The following is a 17498-nucleotide window of genomic DNA, read 5'->3' on the forward strand; positions in this document are numbered from 1 at the left end:
TCTTCTTCTTCTTCTTCTTCTTCTTCTTCTTCTTCTTCTTCTTCTTCTTCTTCTTCTTCTTCTTCTTCTTCTTCTTTCTTCTCTTCTTCTTCTTCTTCTTCTTCTTCTTCTTCTTCTTCTTCTTCTTCTTCTTCTTCTTCTTCTTCTTCTTCTTCTTCTTCTTCTTCCTCCTCCTCCTCCTCCTCTTCCCCTCCTCCTCCTCCTCTTCCCCCTCATCCTCCTCCTCCTCCTCCTCCTTATTCATGCTCTTTTTGATCATTATTATCAACACCGTCAAAGTCATCAACGTCATCACCACCACCACTACAATCACCACCACCACCACCACCACCACCACCACCACCACCACCACCATCATCATCATCATCATCATCACTACCACAAGCATAGGTACTACAACCACCACTAACACACCACCACGACCACCATCAGTATCATTATCATCATCATCATCATCATCATCATCATCATCATCATCATCATCATCATCACTACCACCACCAGCACCACCACCACCAGCAACAGCAGTATCGACAACAGTAACATTCCAATGCATTCATCACAAACAACATCATCATCATCATCATCATCATTATCATCATCATCATCACCACCATCCCCACGACAACTATAGCCACGTCCTTCTCCTCCTTCTCGTCTCCTCTCTTTGAACAGCCAAAATACATGTTAAAAACATCCCAAGAATTCAAATCATCCCTTGCTTACACGTAATCTTTCTCAAGAGTAAATATTTAAAGTCGAGGAGGACGACGATAAAACAAAACAAAGCAAAACAAAACTTCGAGAGATAGAGATGATGATGATGATTATCACTAAGCCGCCCCACCCGTGGAGAAGTACACACATCCTTACAACATTCTATTTATAAACAGACATTTGGAATTTCCAGTCTTACGTCTTTACCTTCACACAAAATCCAAATAGATTAGAGAGACAACAAAGAAGAAGGAATGTTTATAAAGTTATATAATTGTTTATTGTTTATTTATTATTAGATTTCTGGTTGAAGAGAAATTGTAATGTCGGTGGAACAAAAAACTAAACTAAAAGAAAAGAAAACAAACAAACAAAAAAAAACTTGTATATAAAAATACTTAACAATTATCTAACCCCCTCCCCTCCCCCCTTTCCACCCAACAAACCTTCAGCATTTATAAGGCGCAATATCAACTGAACGTACTCAAAACGCTTACCAAAGGGGTCCCTAACCCACAACAACACGTGACATGCAGGACGAGACATGACGCCTGTTAGGCGATATTACAGTTTTTTTCCGACAGAAACTAAGATGGTTAACGGTCCGGTACCTACTCATTTCACATTGAGCACGATCAGTGACTGTTAGCGGCCAGGTAATCATTTTGCACTTGAGTTTGATGAGAGTAATGTGATTAAAGAGCCTTCTCCAATGACTCAACTATGCGTCGCTCAGAGCGGGACTTGAACCCTGGACCTTCCGATCCGAAGGCGAGTGTCATACCACTCGACTACATAGCTGCACAGACACAGACACCAACCCCCCCCCCCCCCCCCCCCCCCCCAAAACCAAAAAAAAAAAAAAAATCAACAAAAAACCCAAAAAAACTTAAGCTTTTATATAGCGCAATATTCACTAATTGTACTCAAAGAGCTTTACATGGGGTCCCTGACCAACAGCATCATGTAACATGTAGAACAGGACATGACGCCAAAAGGCGATATTACAATATTTTCCGACAGAGACAACACTGTTAACGGCCAGGTACTCAATTTACACCTGAATACGGTGAAAGAATGTGAGTAAAGCGCCTTTTCCAAGGACACAACTATACACCGAGCGAGGCTCGAACCCAGGACCTTCCGATCCGAAAGCCAGTGTCATACAACTAGACCACATAGCCGCATAGCATAGACACAGATATAAAACAAACAAACGAAGCCTTTATACTAGTCTTAATCTTAACATAATCATTGTTTCTTAGACACACTTACATAGACCACTGTCAATATTATAAAAATGTCAGTGTAAAAATGATTGTGTGCCTCTATGCGATCTTGTGGTATCACACTCGCCTTCGGACCAAAAGGTCCAGGGTTTGATTCTCGTTCTGAGAAGTGCATAGTTGAGTCATTGGAAAAGGACGGCAAATCAGACCTGCGACTAAGAGCACGTCGACCCAGACAGACTCGTCACGAAAATACGAATTTGAACCAGGTATTTTTTTAATTGATTTTTTTTTCTTTGAGTTAACCGCTATTTTAAAATGTTAAAATGTAAGTAGCAATAGGCTTCATCAAAAACAATAATAAATTAGGGATGATAGTCATAGTAGCAATAGGCTTCATCAAAAACAATGATAAATTAGGGATGATAGTCATAGTAATATTATCATCACGTCTACAAACCATTACGATTGGATTTTTGAAGCCAAAAATTCAAAGAACTAAATAAAATAAGTTTTAAATATTTTGGCTAGAAAATGCGATTTTTCAAATTTTGATATTCGAAGAAACAGTTTTCTGGCTGAAATTTTAGAAATTGACCACATAGGAGTAGATTGCGCTCTCTCTCTCTCTCTCTCTCTCTCTCTCTCTCTCTCTCTCTCTCTCTCTCTCACACACACACTCACACACACACACACACTGTTTCTCTCTGTCCCTCTCTCTGTCTCTATCTCTCTCTATGCATCTCTCTCTCTTTCTCTCTCTCTCCCTCTCTCTCTCTCTCTTTTCTGTCTTTCTCTCTGTCTTTCTGTCTCTCTCTATGTCTGTCTGTCTGTCTGTTCTCTCTCTCTCCCCTCTTCCTCTCCCCTCTCTCTCTCTTCTCTCTCTCTTTTATCCTCTCTCTCTGTGTGTGTGTGTGTGTGTGTGTGTGTGTGTCCCCGACTTTCTCTCCCATTTCTGACTGTTAATCCACGAATACGTCTCTCTCTCTCTCTTGATTATATTAAATTGTCTTATAACATGGATGTTTTATAAACCGGCATGAGTTACACGATTTTAAAAAAAAAAGTTTACAAACCACTTTTCTAGTATTCTTCCCCAATTTACTTGTTCTTTTTTGTTTTGTCTACACAGGCCCCCGAAGAAAGAAAGAAAGAAAGGGAAATAATAAAAATAAAAATAAAGACAACAGCCAGGAATAGATCACATAATCTAAGCAGCGAGGAAAAGCATGATTGTTATAATGATAACAATACCATCCGTGGAATAGCAGGAATCTGGTTTAGATTATCAGCAAGTGGTCTTTGACAGAAGTAGTAATTATCTCTACACACCTTCCTTCCCCTGCTCAATCCACCAGCCGTTATATATAATATATATATATATATATATATATATATATATATATATATATATATATATATATATATATATATATCGAACGGATAGGATAATTCACACAGGGGTGGAAATACATACTACATACCTCGTACCGCCAATTGTTGAAGCGATAAGACAACCAGTTTCACACTCCCACTACTACGATTTTACTCAAGTTCAGACTTTTCTATGGATCTTTTATTTATTGTGAAAATATTTCATCTATGATTTTATTATTATTATTATTACTATTTTTGTGTACTTTCTCGTCATGGCCTGTGTGTGTGTGTCAGTTCTTTGTAATACAAGGATTAAAGATTGTGTGTTTCGTTGAGTCTGTTTGAGAGAAGATTTGGTGATAATTGTGTTGGTATTGAAATTGAAATTGAAATGTATAAGAAAAAGAGGCTTACTACGTTTCATTGTTATTTTGTAGGTGACAAACTCCAGTGAAATTTTCAAGCATGGTCTTATGCGGCCTTGTTGGTGTTATAGATAACATTATAGTTAATTAGTACATAGTTATGATTGGTGCCAAAACATCGGGAGATGCCTGGAAATCCAAGAAGCCCGTTGGAAATGAGGTCTGTCGGTATCACGTGATTGCAGTGCTCTTGTTTTTGTTGATGTTTCATTCTGTAGCCGACGCAGCTGTGGATCTGTCTCAGTTTGATGGAAAGGTAAGAGTTACCGTGAAGTTTTATTTGATGGGTTTGAACCGGGTAATTGGTTCGTTAGCGCTGACAACGAAAGGTGAAAGGGAGAGGGGGGGGGTAATGATGTAAAAAAAAAAGGTATCAAAGAAAGAAAGAAAGAGGGAGAGAGAGAGGGTAGAGATAGAAAGAGAGAGAGTGAGAGAGAGAGAGAGAGAGAGAGGGGGGGGGAGGGGAAGTAATAAAGAAAGTAAGAAAGGGAAAGAAGGGAGAGAGAGAGAGAGAAAGAGAGAGACAGAGAGAGAGAGAGAGAGAGAGAAAGAATGAAAGAGAGAGAGAGAGACCGAGAATGAAAGAAAGAGGGATCGAGAGAGTGAGAGAGAGAAAGAGAGATATAAAGAGGGATAGAGAGAGAGTGAGAGAGAGGAAGAGAGGGAGAAAGAGAGAGAGAAAGAAAGAGAGGGAGAAAGAGAGAGAGAATGAAAGAAAGAGATTGAAAATGAGAGAGAGAAAAAGAAAGAAAGAGAGAGCGAGAGATATAGATAGATAGAGAGAGAGAAGGGAAGAGAGAAAAATAAATAAAGAGAGGGAGAAAGATAAATAGAGAAAGAAAGAAAGAAAGAGAGAGAGGGGGAGAGAAATAAAGAAAGAAAGAGAGAGAGAGAGAGAGAGAGAGAGAGGAGAGAGAGAGAAGAGAAAGAGAGGGAGAAAGAAAGAAAGAGAGATAAAAAAGAAGGAAAGAAATATATGAGAGAGAACGTGTGTGAGAGAGTGAAAAAGAAAGAAAGAAAAAAAAAAGATATATATATATATATATATATATATATATATATATATATATATATATAAAAGATATATATATATATATATATATATATATATATATATATATATATATATATATATATATATATAGGAAGATAGAAAGATAGATAGTGGGGGTGAAGATCTTAAAACGTAAGAACTAAAACCCTAATGAAATAGGTAAACCCTATTATGATTCATGAAAGTGTAAATAAATTCATCAGGCTTCACGGAGATGTAAAGTTCACGGACCTTTTCGATTTCCAGACCTGCCTGCCTACCTCAGATTAATGCTAAAATATCGTAATAATAGTCATGGGTAAAAATACCATAATTATAATCCTAAAATTATGAAAGGCCCTAAAACTAATAATGAATCCTTCGAATTCCTGAAACTATTCTGGCACAACATTTTCCTTTTAAACAAGGTTTTATTGAATTAAAGCTACATAAATAATTCGACCAACGTGCACATATTATATGCAGGTCTGACATCCGAACCCACAAATGGGCCTGGTTAGCATTGTTCGAATGGACAATATTTTGCGTCATTTTTTAAATATCTCCATTGCAATAATGACCCCATAAGGAATTGGGCTATTCGACTTGAAATATTGCACGTCGAGTTCGGCAATTGAAAATAAAAAGATTAAGAAATAAAATAATCTTTAAAAATTATCCTCCACAACGGATAGAAGGCTGCCCTTGTTCCTACTCTCTTCCAGATTATAGGTACGAGTATTTTTAGTCTCTTCAAACCCCATAATGGGTTTTTAATTGTGTGTACTAATTTTCAGGTCTGATAAGCCAACTTGTTATGGGCTCATTGCTGTAACGGAAATATTCTCAAACCGACGCTATTTATTCTCCACTACAACAGTGTTAAATCAGGACCATGATTGCGTCGGGTTATCGGACCTGCTTCTATGTGTACATGATGTTTTTAAGTATTTCGTTTTTTTGGGTTTTTTTTTTTTTTAGCTTTTTAAAAATATATATAGCGCAATATCCACTAAACATGCTTTACAAAGGATCCCTGACCAACAGCCTGTCAGGCGATATTATAATCTTTTTCGGACAGAGACAACGCTGTTAACGGCCAGGTAGGTACTCATTTTAGACCTCAGTACGGTGAGAGAATGTGAGTAAAGAGCGAGCCTTTTCCAGGGACTCAACTATGCGCCGAGCGAGGCTCGAAGCCAGGACCTTCCGATCCGAAAGCGAGTGTCATACCTACCACTAGACCATATAGCCGCACTTCCTTTTTATGGCGAACCTGTTCAGTTTCCGGAATTAGAGCGGTGACAGTTCATGATTGCATGAGTGGTTTCATGCCTGGGCATGTTTAGTTTGTGATGGGTATCTGTAACAAGAGTGATGGCCGAATGATCTGACCATTTCACAATGTCAACTCTTCACAAAGGCCAGTGTTATTCTAAGATGCCTTCGAGTGTGAACAGACAGGTTGATAGTCCGAGGTATCTCGAGCTTTCAGATTGAGAAACGGGGGGGGGGGGGGGATCTGTGTAAAGAAAACAATATTTATAGGGTGGATGTGTCTCTCCCTTTACTTAACTATCTATCTATCTATCTATCTATCTATCTATCTATCTATCTATCTATTTATCTATGTATGTATCTATAGATCTATCTATCTATCTATCTACGTGAGAAATTGATGCACTGATGACGCAGTGAAATGCTAAGACAATGTTGTAGGCTAGTCATGATAAGTCATGATAAGAATAAGAGGTGAGAATACTTATATTTTTTATCTATCTATCTATCTATCTATCTATCTATCTATCTATCTATCTATCTATCTATCTATCTATCTATCTATCTATCTATCTATCTATCTATCTATCTATCTATCTACCTATAATATATATATATATATATATATATATATATATATATATATATGCTAAATATAGCGCATCTTCTCGTGTCGCCATTCTCTTTATTTCCGGAAAGAATATTGTAAATCATATTTCCAATTTCCAATGTTTACAAATCACCCGTCACTGCTTTTAGCCAAGTACTCTTTCACGCCTGAGTCGAGAGGGGTAATATATGCAACGGAAATAATGCAGGAGCCTTTGTCTGCTGTCATTAACACCCAGTAACTGACGCTTGATGCCGCTTGGCTCTAAAGACGAGACACAACCATAGAAGATACCAGTCGGATTTGAACGTTCACCCTATGAGCCAGAGTACCGACGTGCACTGATTTGCAGGTCTGATAATCCAATTCCTTATGGGTCCATTGTTGTAATGGAGATCTAAAATAAAATGACGCAAAATATTGTCCATTACAACAATGTTAAACTAGGCCCATATGTGGGTTTGGATGTCAGACCTACATAAAATGTATACATCGATTCTTACGATTAACCAGTTAACTTCCGTACTATGGAAAAATATGTACGTATTTAAAATTTTGGCCAGAAAATTCGTCCTTCAAATATCGATTGATTAAAATGATCCTCATCTTGGCAAACATTCTTAAATCCGCGACTAGCCAGTCGAGACAGGCTGATTTTTTTTTTTTGATTCTTTTTTCTTTTTTTTTTCCTTAAAAAAACTGTTTTTTTTTGTTTGTTTTTTTTTGTTTTTTTTTGTTTTTGTTTTTGTGTGTGTGTGGTGGGGGGGGGGGGGGGGTCCTTTCTTGCTTTATCTGGCACTATTTCGTACATAATTTTTAAGATCTTTATCTGACACCAGTGCCTGCTCCTTAATTTGTCACATTGCATTTTTAGTCTCCTATTAAAAAAAAAAAAACAAAAACAAAAAAAAAAAAAAACCCAACAAAATCTTATTTCATTCCCAGAGGTTATTCCAGTCCCTCCTGGCATCCAAGTGTTCTGTGAACTGTGTGACGGGGAAAATCCGACCAGTGTGTGGAACAGACAACGTGACCTACGCATCCCGGTGTGAACTCAAACAAGCCAGACGTTGTGACAAGAAGAAGGTCAAGGTCATGCACAAGGGAAGATGTGCTGGTGGTAGGACATTTAAAAATATATATATATCTTTGTTTTTACTCCACAAATGGCTAATGAAAAATGACAGTATTGTACTTAGATTAGATGTATTACGGATAAGATTTGGAAATGGACAAAATAATGCTTGGAAAATCGGGGCAAAAAGGTTATAGGAGTTATAGGTAATCTATAAACTTTTTGGTTGAGGGTTAAAATTGTTTCCTTTAATCTTTTGCCAACGAGCACAGAATTACTGGCAAATCTAAAAATTATGATAAAACAAACTATTTTCTACAGATTTATATACGAATAACTTGCAAACCTTTATTAAGTAAGGATAATTCTATCGCCCGTTTACTCTAATTATTATTTAGAAAATTAGCTATGGCATAATGATAGGTCCTCGTTGGGATCGTTGGAAATCGCTATTATGGCCGCCGCCCTGTTGCCAGATGTATTTGCGCGCACCTACAAACTTTATTACCGGACCGATTTTGATTGTCGATGGCTCAAAACATTTGTCTCGATCTATGTTAATTTTTATGATGCAGTAGTAGAATAATTAAAATAGATGACTACGTCTTGGTAGTAGGCATTATCTCCCAACAAATATTGCGGCTATATACATTTCTAGTAATCACGAGTAGATTATATCTTTTTATTGAAGAAAACAAAAGATTTTGTTGTTTTGTTGTTGTTTTTTTGAAAATTCAAACGAAAAACCAGTTAAAATGTTTTACTGTGTCGAATGAAAAAATAACGATAAATATTGAAATGTAAGATTCAATTTATCAAACGAAGACAGATAAGGTGGACGTTTCGAATTTCCCATTTATGATGTTTTTATTTAATATTCATCGCACGTCATCACGGTAATGCGATGGTACTTACTTCTGGTACTTTCCATTCGGGAATTATTTTATTTTTTTGCTTTTGTGAGTCAATATCAGGTCAACTCACTTAATTTAGAAAAAAAAAATGAAGGATCTCTTACTGTGGAAGCCCTTGATTTGTGTGACATTGGTTGACACTGTGGGCGCCGACGAGAATCCGAAATTTTATCAAGTGAAAAGATCACTCAGCTCCACTCACTTGTCTAGATTAGTATTCACCCAATATCGGAGCTTACTCAATGCCTCAATACGCTTCAACAGTCGTGACGTCACTTCCTCCTAATGACGCATGGTAACTTAGTAACTGGCTCTAAACTATCGGAACAATGGCGGGCACCCTTATGAAATATTTCTTCGACGAGCATAAAAGCGTATCCAGAGGGGAAAAAAACCTATTATAAATCTGATTATGTTTTGACTTTTACACATTCTGATCATAAGACATATGAAAAGTTCTAGCCAGCATGAAGAATAATAAGTACCGATTTTCTTTGTTTAGAACCACGATGGCCACCGTTGCTGGGCGACGTGACATCAGACTATTGAATCCAATCGTCTCTGTGTCATATGTTTGTATTGAGAATAGAGCTCATAAGGTTAACTGTTAGCTTGCCAATAAACGTTTGTGGTGTTTGTGTGTTGAACTCATGACCTAAAGAAGTCGCAAGATGGACTCAAAATAGTTACCACGTTTGAAGTCACTTTTTTCTAAATGGAGTGGTGGATGGAGTCGGTTATAGTACGTCCCTCTCTTGGCCAGGCGGAGTTGCCGTAACCGTCGGGTCGTTGGGTTGTGGGTTCGAATCCTCATCTCCGCAGAGTTTTTTTTTGTTGTCTTATTCTCTATTGTATTCTGCCACTTTCTACTCACTTCAATTTTAGCTATCATGATAACTAGTCCTGACTGGCACAATCTTATGAGTTTTACTTGCGATTTTATCTATAGTGCAATATCCACTAAACGTGATCAATGCACTTTACAAGGGGTCCCTCGCCAGCCGCAATTCGTAACATGTAGAACGAGACATGGCGCCTGTTAGACGATATTACAATTTTTTAAACGACAGAAACAACGCTGTTAACGGCCAGGTATTCATTTTACACCGGAGTACAATGAGAGGATGTGAGCAAAGGACTCAACTATGCGCCGAGCGAGGCTTGAGCCCTTGACCTCCCGATCCGAAAGCAAGTGTCATACCACATAGCCGCACATACAAAACAAAAAATCTGTATTTATTAAATATGAATGGGAGCGATCTATATTCATGTTCTCGTCTAACCTAATCATCGATCACATGATTTGTTGCTGCACAACGATTAGACATTTCTCAATGCATCGAAACACGCTACTTTGTTTATGAAAGTTGTAAACATACCCATGAGTCATGCTGAGCAAAATGACCAATTGTAGGGTTGGATATTTCTCAAATTGTGAACACTTTTCACTATGTGGGTAATTTTGAGCACACTTTGCAATGTGATCAATGACCTCGAGCACATGGAAATGTAACATAGATCGTGCCCATTGTGATGTTGGATATTCCTCTAACTGTGAACACTTTTCACAATGTGGGTCATTTTGAACTCACTTTGCAGTGACATCGAGCACAGAGAAAGCCAATATAGGTCATCTCCATTCGAAACGAAATTATTTTAACCCGATAACTGCCGTGCTCTGGAAAAACACGTATTTAACATTTTGGCCATAAAACTCATCCTTCAAATACAAATCGATAAGAATGACTGACCGGAAGTCCCAAGTTTGAGAGTTTTTGCTAAGATGAGGGTCATTTTGATCGATCGATATTTGAAGAACGAGTTTTCTGGCCAAACTTTTAAATACGTTTAAAAAAAAAAAATTCAGAACATTATGTTAGTAATATACTCTGACGAAACAGGTTTCTATATTTTGTCAAGATTGTATCCTTTAACAGTTAATTATTAAATGAACACCAACTTGACAAAAAGCATTATCTTTGAAATATCAGATTTGCGAAGTTTTGTCAAATTGGGGATCAGTTGTAATTCTTTCTGGACAATTAAAAAAAAAATTAAAAAGGAGGATTTAGTTGTTTTTCGTCATTCATAACCCTTCACACCAAATTTAGACTCGGCTCTAGTCGCCTCTTATCGTGCAAACAACACGAGAAATGTTGGGAAAAGAGGAAATATTGTTCGGGGGTGGGGTAGAGGGTTCCAAAGCATGACCAGCTGGGAAGACTCCATTGAGGCAATGAGCACACCTGTTCTATTCTAGTCAATTGTGTGTTTTGTTGTGATGACATAAGACCTACTCACCACGTCAATGGAGTGATTCAAGAGACAGCCACAGCCAGTATTCAAGGGTAACGGTGCGTTAAATCCAATTTAAAATAGGAATTTAACCAGTTAACTGCGTACTCGCGAAAAAGACAACTCGTATTTAAAAATTTGGCCAGAAAACTCGTCCTTCAAATATCGATCGATTTAAATGACCGTCATCTAAGGAAATGATCACAAACCTGAGACTTTAATAAAGACTTCGAGAAGTCCCAGGTTTGAGAGATTTTGTCAATGTGGGGATAATTTAAATCGATCGATATTTGAAGGACGAGTTTTCTTGCCAAATTTTTTCATGAGAATTTTTCCAGAGCACTTGACGTTTCCTCCACACTCCAACAGACGACTTGGCTGTGATTGGATGATCTCCCTATTTCCTCTTCCTTTTCTTTGCAGCTCATCTTCCCCTCCATCACAAAAGACTGTACACAATTTTTCACAATCGGGGTAATGGCGACACCGACATCTATTTTTAACCCTTTACTGGCAGGGATCGATTTTACTCTAATCTGTCATCGTATCTTACAATTAATATAATAAAGAAAGCGGTAAAAGCCGCATAAATTAACTGCTGCCTTAATGTATGGTTAGGATTCCAGTTATAACCAGGTGGGCATTGTGAAGTATTTTTCTTTTTATAAAATTTAAAACAATTTAAATATCTCCCTTTGACGGTAAAATTGCTTTCTTTGGGGGTCGAGAGACAGGATGAGTGTTCGACAACAGCTCCTACATTATCATGTAATTGCTGCCACCTGTGTGTACAAAAGCCATGTTTTGTGCTGGGGTTGATTTCAGTCGACAAGAGGATTCCATGGTAATTATAATCGTAAAAATAAACTATTATTCACCAAGCGAATCAATGCAATGACTTTTTTCTCTCAAATTTCTGTCACACGCTAACAAAATGCATTTTTTTTTCCTTTTTGTTTTTAATAACTTTTACTTCACCGTATACACCGACTGGTTAATCTGCCGTACTTCGCAAAGTCCCAGGTTTGAGAGTTTTTTTTCCAAGATTAGGGTCATTTAAATCGATCGATATTTGAAGGACGAGTTTTCTGGCCAATTTTTTAATATGGGGTTTTCTAGAGTACCGCAGTAATTCTCGTCTTGTGCGACTATGAGGTCTGGTGGTATGACGCTCGCCTTTGGATAGGAAGGTCCTGGGCTCGAGTCCCGTGTGCGCATAGTTGAGTCCTTGGAAAAAAAAAAGCTCTTTTTCACGTTCTCTTATGTATTCCGATGTAAAATGAGTACCTGGCCATTCACAGTGTCGGAAAATTGTAATATCGCCTAACAGCCTCGTTCTACATGTTAAGTGTTGCTTTTGGTCAGCTATTCATTGTAAAGGGCTTTGAGCAGGTTTAGTGGATATTGCACTAGATAATAGCTCAAGTTTTTTTGTTTGTTCATTATTGGTGTTGTTTGTGAAATTGCGGCTTTGGAACTCACCCCTAAGCAATGAAAACTCTTAGTGGGGGCCTGGACATTGTTTATAATCGTCTCATTGCACTTGTAACCTCTATGGTGGTTCTTATCAATCGGCCGTATAGGATTCAATAATCTGATCTCACGTCCGCCTAACCTAACCAACGAGCAGCTTGGTTCTAAACAAAGAAAATCGGTATTTTTTGTTCTTCGTGCTGGCTAGAACTTTTTCACATGTCATGTGATCAGAATGTATAAAAGTCAAAACATGATCAGATTTATAATGTTTTTCTCCTCTGGATACACTTTTATTATGCTCGTCGGAGAAGTATTTCATAAGGGCGTCCGCCATTGTTCCGATAGTTTAGAACCAGTCACTAAGTTACTGTGCGTCATTATGAGGGAAGTGATGTACACTTCAGGTTATGCAAACTTTTAAAAAGGGTGTACCACTATGATCGGATGTTTTGGGGGTATACAACACACCGGCATAAAACAATATTTTCGCGATGGTCGGCGGATCAAACCTCTGAAGTCTTGATTTTCGTGATCGGCGGATCAAAACTCTGAAGTCTACATACGAGCTTTGCACACCATGTGTTATTTAATTTTGTGCGGATCAGACCTCGGATGACATCAAATGTCTTTTCCGCCCATCAGAGGTCTGATCCGTGCAAAATTAAATAAAACATTGTGCGCAAAGCTCGTATGTAGACTTCGAGTTTTGATCCACCGATTGCGAAAATCGGGACTTCAGAGATTTGATCCGCCGACCATCGATAGTCATTCTACAAAAGCAACAACTTTATTTCTGTTATGGATACACAATGAGTGGTTTTTGATATCATATTTATTATCCCACAATTTTCGCCATCAAGATTAGTGCAATTTTAGTGTAGAGTGACTGCTGGGATGTACAACTTTTAAAGTAAAAGTTCCACAATTTCACCAAAAAAAAAGTTGACAAGCACTATTTTGATGTCGTTTTAGACCGCCTGTGGCTGGGGTATATTTGTTTTTACTAGAGGAGGATTTAACATATTTTTAAAGATTTGTTTGGTCTGATTCTGTATTGCATACAAATATTGCATACACACTTTCACATGGGACCGACGTGGACATATTTTCAGGTCTGATAACCAAACGCACTGTTGTAATGGACTCTCTCTCTCTCTCTCTCTCTCTCTCTATCTATCTATCTATCTATCTATCTATCTATCTATCTATCTATCTATCTATCTATCTATCTCTCTATCTCTCTCATTGCAGTTCGCTCACTGTCTATATCTCCCCTTTGTTTATCCTGGTGTATCTACAGCTATAAAGAAAATATGAGCGTATCCACTGCTGTCTAAACCAGTTAACTTAGCAAATACTCTCAAACCTGGGACTTCGCGAAGTATTCCTTAAGACCCAGGTTTGAGAGGTTTTGTGCGTGTGTGTGTGTGTGTGTGTGTGTGTGTGTGTGTGTGTGTTCAATTTTTAAAAATTTTTAAAACTTTTTTTTTTCCAAGATGAGAGTCGCTCAAATCGATCAACATTTTAAGATCGAGTTTTCTGGCCAAATTTTTAAATACGTGTTTTTCCAGATAACGCTAATTAACTGGTTCTAGCCATCGATTTGGCGGCAGGTATCGCCGCGACTGTGACAATATTTTCTAGTGACTGCCTACCATTTGGTGTACACAGTGCCGATCAGCACCCGTCAAATATAAACCCATAACACTACAGGGATAAACAAACCCGACAAAAGGATTTCACATTGAACACCTGTCCGCCAAGGGGGTATACAGGTGACAGGACTCTAGCAACTGGGTTCTTGAGTGGAGAGGGGGGGGGGGGGAGGAAGGGAGGGGGGTTGTGATTAAGAGAGAAAGAGCGAGAGCGAGAGAGAGAGAGAGAGGGAGAGAGAGAGAGAGAGAGAGAGAGAGAGAGAGAGAGAGAGGGGGGGGATTTAGACACTCTCATTGACAAATATTATCATTGATTTCGTCAAATGATATAGACACACTACCACTCCGACCCTCTCGCTCCCTTCCCTTTCTTGCTAATCAATCAAACAATTAAAGTAATGAACTTTGTCTCCCATTTATCTATCTATCTATCTATCTATCTATCTATCTATCTATCTATCCATCTATCTATCTATCTATCTATCTATCCATCTATCTATCTATCTATCTATCTATCTATCTATCTATCTATCTATCTATCTTTCTTTCTATCCATGTTTCCATCTATCCATATATATATATATATATATATATATATATATATATATATATCCATCCATCCATCCATCCATCTATCTATCTATCTATCTATCTATCTATCTATCTATCTATCTATCTATCTATCTATCTATCTATCCATCTATATAAATATCGATCTATCCGGGTTTTTAAAAAAACTACATGTCTCCATCGACTCCCCCTTCTCCTCTCTTAACTCTAAATTTGAAATTAAACAAAATAGAAACGTTTACCTATATACCTATTGTATTATGAGCATTACCCGTAAGTAAACATGCGCCATTTAAATATTCATATCCATTTTATGTTAATTTTTTATGACAGCATCGGATAACTAGATTGGACTGTTTCGCAAATTATAAACAGACTTGTGACGATATTGACTGGGCCAATGGTGCTACTACCAATATTTACACGAGAAAACAATCCCCGTCTTCGATCTTGGATTGATAGGCCGTGGTTTTGAATTCTGGGGGAAGTACAGTACTCGCCGAATTCTAGCACGCTCTCGGGAGATGCCAAAACATGTGCTAGAATCCGATGCTCATTGAGTTGGATGTAGCCTACGTGTTACAGTCAGTTTATGAATCCCATTTGAGTTTGTATTTGGTACCCATTTTATTGGTATTTGGTTCCCAGCGAGTTAATTTGGTAACAGCGCGTATTATTATAAAAGCAAAATCCCAGATGCAGCTTGTTTAGATTTTATGTATAACTTGATAGTCAAAATGACGTAATTTAATTTTTTTTTAAAGTTAAAAAAAGATAATGAGCTTAAGATGTTATACAGCGGAATCCACATAAAGTTAGCGCTCTTACAGAGACTTTCTGCTTAAAGTCAACAGCTCTTATTGGACCAAATTTTCTGTTCTTTATCTAAGTGTGTTCCATTCATCATCATATCTTGTCGCGCCAGTGAGTCAGCCAGTCCCGGGCAGTCTGGTTGCATTCCCTCAGGTCAGCATTGGTGCAGTGAGGTCCCAGCGAGCATTCGGACAGGATATGGTCCATGGTCTGTCTGGGGTGACCGCATGGGCATTCAGTGCCCGGTGAGATTTTCCATTTAAAGAGGTTGGTGGCGGTGTTTCCCACCTTTGCTCTAGCTCTGTTCAACGCCACCCAGTCTTTTCTCTTGAGGTCTGTGCCTGCTGGGAGCTTTTCTGTTGGGGGCTGGAGGGCATCGTTTGCTGTCTTGTCCCATTCTACCCATTTGTCCAGGCGGAAGAATGCTGAGTGGTCTGGGTGAAGGCTCTCTACTGTGAGGAAGCTTTTCCTTGATTTGAGCCTGCTTTTGGGGCAATTGTGGTTATGAAGGGGGTGTCTCTGGTCCATTTCCTGTTTGTATTTTTGTATTTGGGCATGAGTTTCCCTCCGGATGTGTGGTGGGGCTATTCCATTGATGTTGGAACATCCATCCTTACTTAAACTCAACACCTTTTGTTGGGCCATATTTTCTATTCTTTACTTAAGTGTGTTCCATTGATGATGGATAAAGTCAGTATTGCTTAAAGTCAACCAATATTTGTGGTCCGGCGGTGATCGTTTTATCAGAATTTCACTGTCATCTGGAGCTTCAATTCAATTTTTATCCCCAGGATCAGTCAGACCTAAAGGTAGATAGAAATTGTGGGTCGCCTTTTTGCCTTTCGAAGATATTCCTTTGTGCGGCTATGTGGTCTTGTAGCATGACACTCACCTTCTGACCCGAAGGTCCAGGGCTCGAGTCTCGCTCTGAAGCTAGCGGCGCATAGTTGAGTCTTTAGAAAAGGCTCTTTACTCATATTATTTCACTGTAATCAGGTCTAAAGACGATGTCTTCGGTGGAAATAAAAAGTAATATCGCCTACCGAGCGTCATGTCTAGTCCTTAATATTTAGTGTTGCTGTTGACTTGGAACCCACTGGAAAGGACTTGGGGCACGTTAGTGGGTATTGCGCTATATAGATGCTCAAGATTTCTTATACTTTTGGGAAAAGGAAATTTTGAGTCAAGAGTGAGTGGAAGAAGGCACTGTCTAAATTACTCTCTCTCTCCCTCCCCCTCTCTCTCTCTCTCTCTCTCTCTCTCTCTGTACTACTCTCTCTTTCTCTCCTTTTCTCTCTCTTACTCTCTCTTCTTATTCTCCCTATCTCTCTCTCTCTCTCTCTCTCTCTCTCTCTCCTTCTCTCTCCCTCTAAAGAGTGAGTGGAAGAAAGCAGTCTAAATTACTGCCATCCTCTCTCTCTCTCTCTCTCTCTCTCTCTCTCTCTCCTCTCTCTCTTTCTCTCCTTCTCTCTCTCTCTCTTTCTCTCTCTTCTTAATCTCGCTCCCCCCCCCTCTCTCTCTCTCTCTCTCTCTCCTTGCCCCCCCCCCCTTCTCTCTCTCTCACACATATTGTCACGTACAAACACTGAAACACTTCTACATCCACACACGGTCACACACATGCCATCTTTGATGTTCTCATTTTCACACCTTCAAATATTTCCCACTTTTGAAAAAGCCAATCTTATCGATAAGCAGAAGATACCCCTGTTAACTAGTCAACTGAAGTACTCTGGAAAAACTCGTGTTTTTAAATTTGGCCAGAAAACTCGTCCTTCAAATGTCGATCGATTTAAATGATTAAATGACTCTCACTTTGGCAAAAACTCTCAAACCTGGGACTTCAATTAAAGGTTTCCTCAAAGTCCCAGGTTTGAGAGGGTTTTCTTTTTTTTTTTTTTTTTTTTTGGCAAGATGACGGTTATTTACATCGATCGATATTTGAAGGACGAGTTTTCCGGCCAAATTTGTTAAATACGAGTTTTTCCAGAGTGCGGCGGTTAACTGGTTAAGTGGCTCTCCATGTTAACC

The 17498-nt window shown here is 38.5% G+C and overlaps 1 protein-coding gene across 8 annotated transcripts in view; it reads left to right on the forward strand.

The window, feature by feature from the left end:
- LOC144963295 (SPARC-related modular calcium-binding protein 1-like) overlaps positions 1–17498 on the forward strand; it is a 71141-nt gene that overhangs the window by 745 nt on the left and 52898 nt on the right. For 4 of the 8 annotated variants that reach the window (XM_078897190.1, XM_078897189.1, XM_078897185.1 and 1 more), the window contains exons 2-4: positions 3079–3260; positions 3761–4004; positions 7615–7789. In XM_078897190.1, the coding sequence (XP_078753316.1) occupies positions 3849–4004; positions 7615–7789 (331 nt within the window). In that variant the 5' untranslated portion in view covers positions 3079–3260; positions 3761–3848. Of the gene's footprint in view, positions 1–3078; positions 3261–3419; positions 3500–3760; positions 4005–7614; positions 7790–17498 lie in introns of those variants that run through there. The other 4 variants (XM_078897187.1, XM_078897191.1, XM_078897186.1 and 1 more) reach the window with 3 other exon arrangements.

This window comes from Berghia stephanieae, chromosome 1 (assembly GCF_034508935.2).
Source record: "Berghia stephanieae isolate SIO BIC M18660-M18661 chromosome 1, UCSD_Bste_1.3, whole genome shotgun sequence".
Classification (NCBI taxonomy): Eukaryota; Metazoa; Mollusca; class Gastropoda; order Nudibranchia; family Aeolidiidae; genus Berghia; species Berghia stephanieae.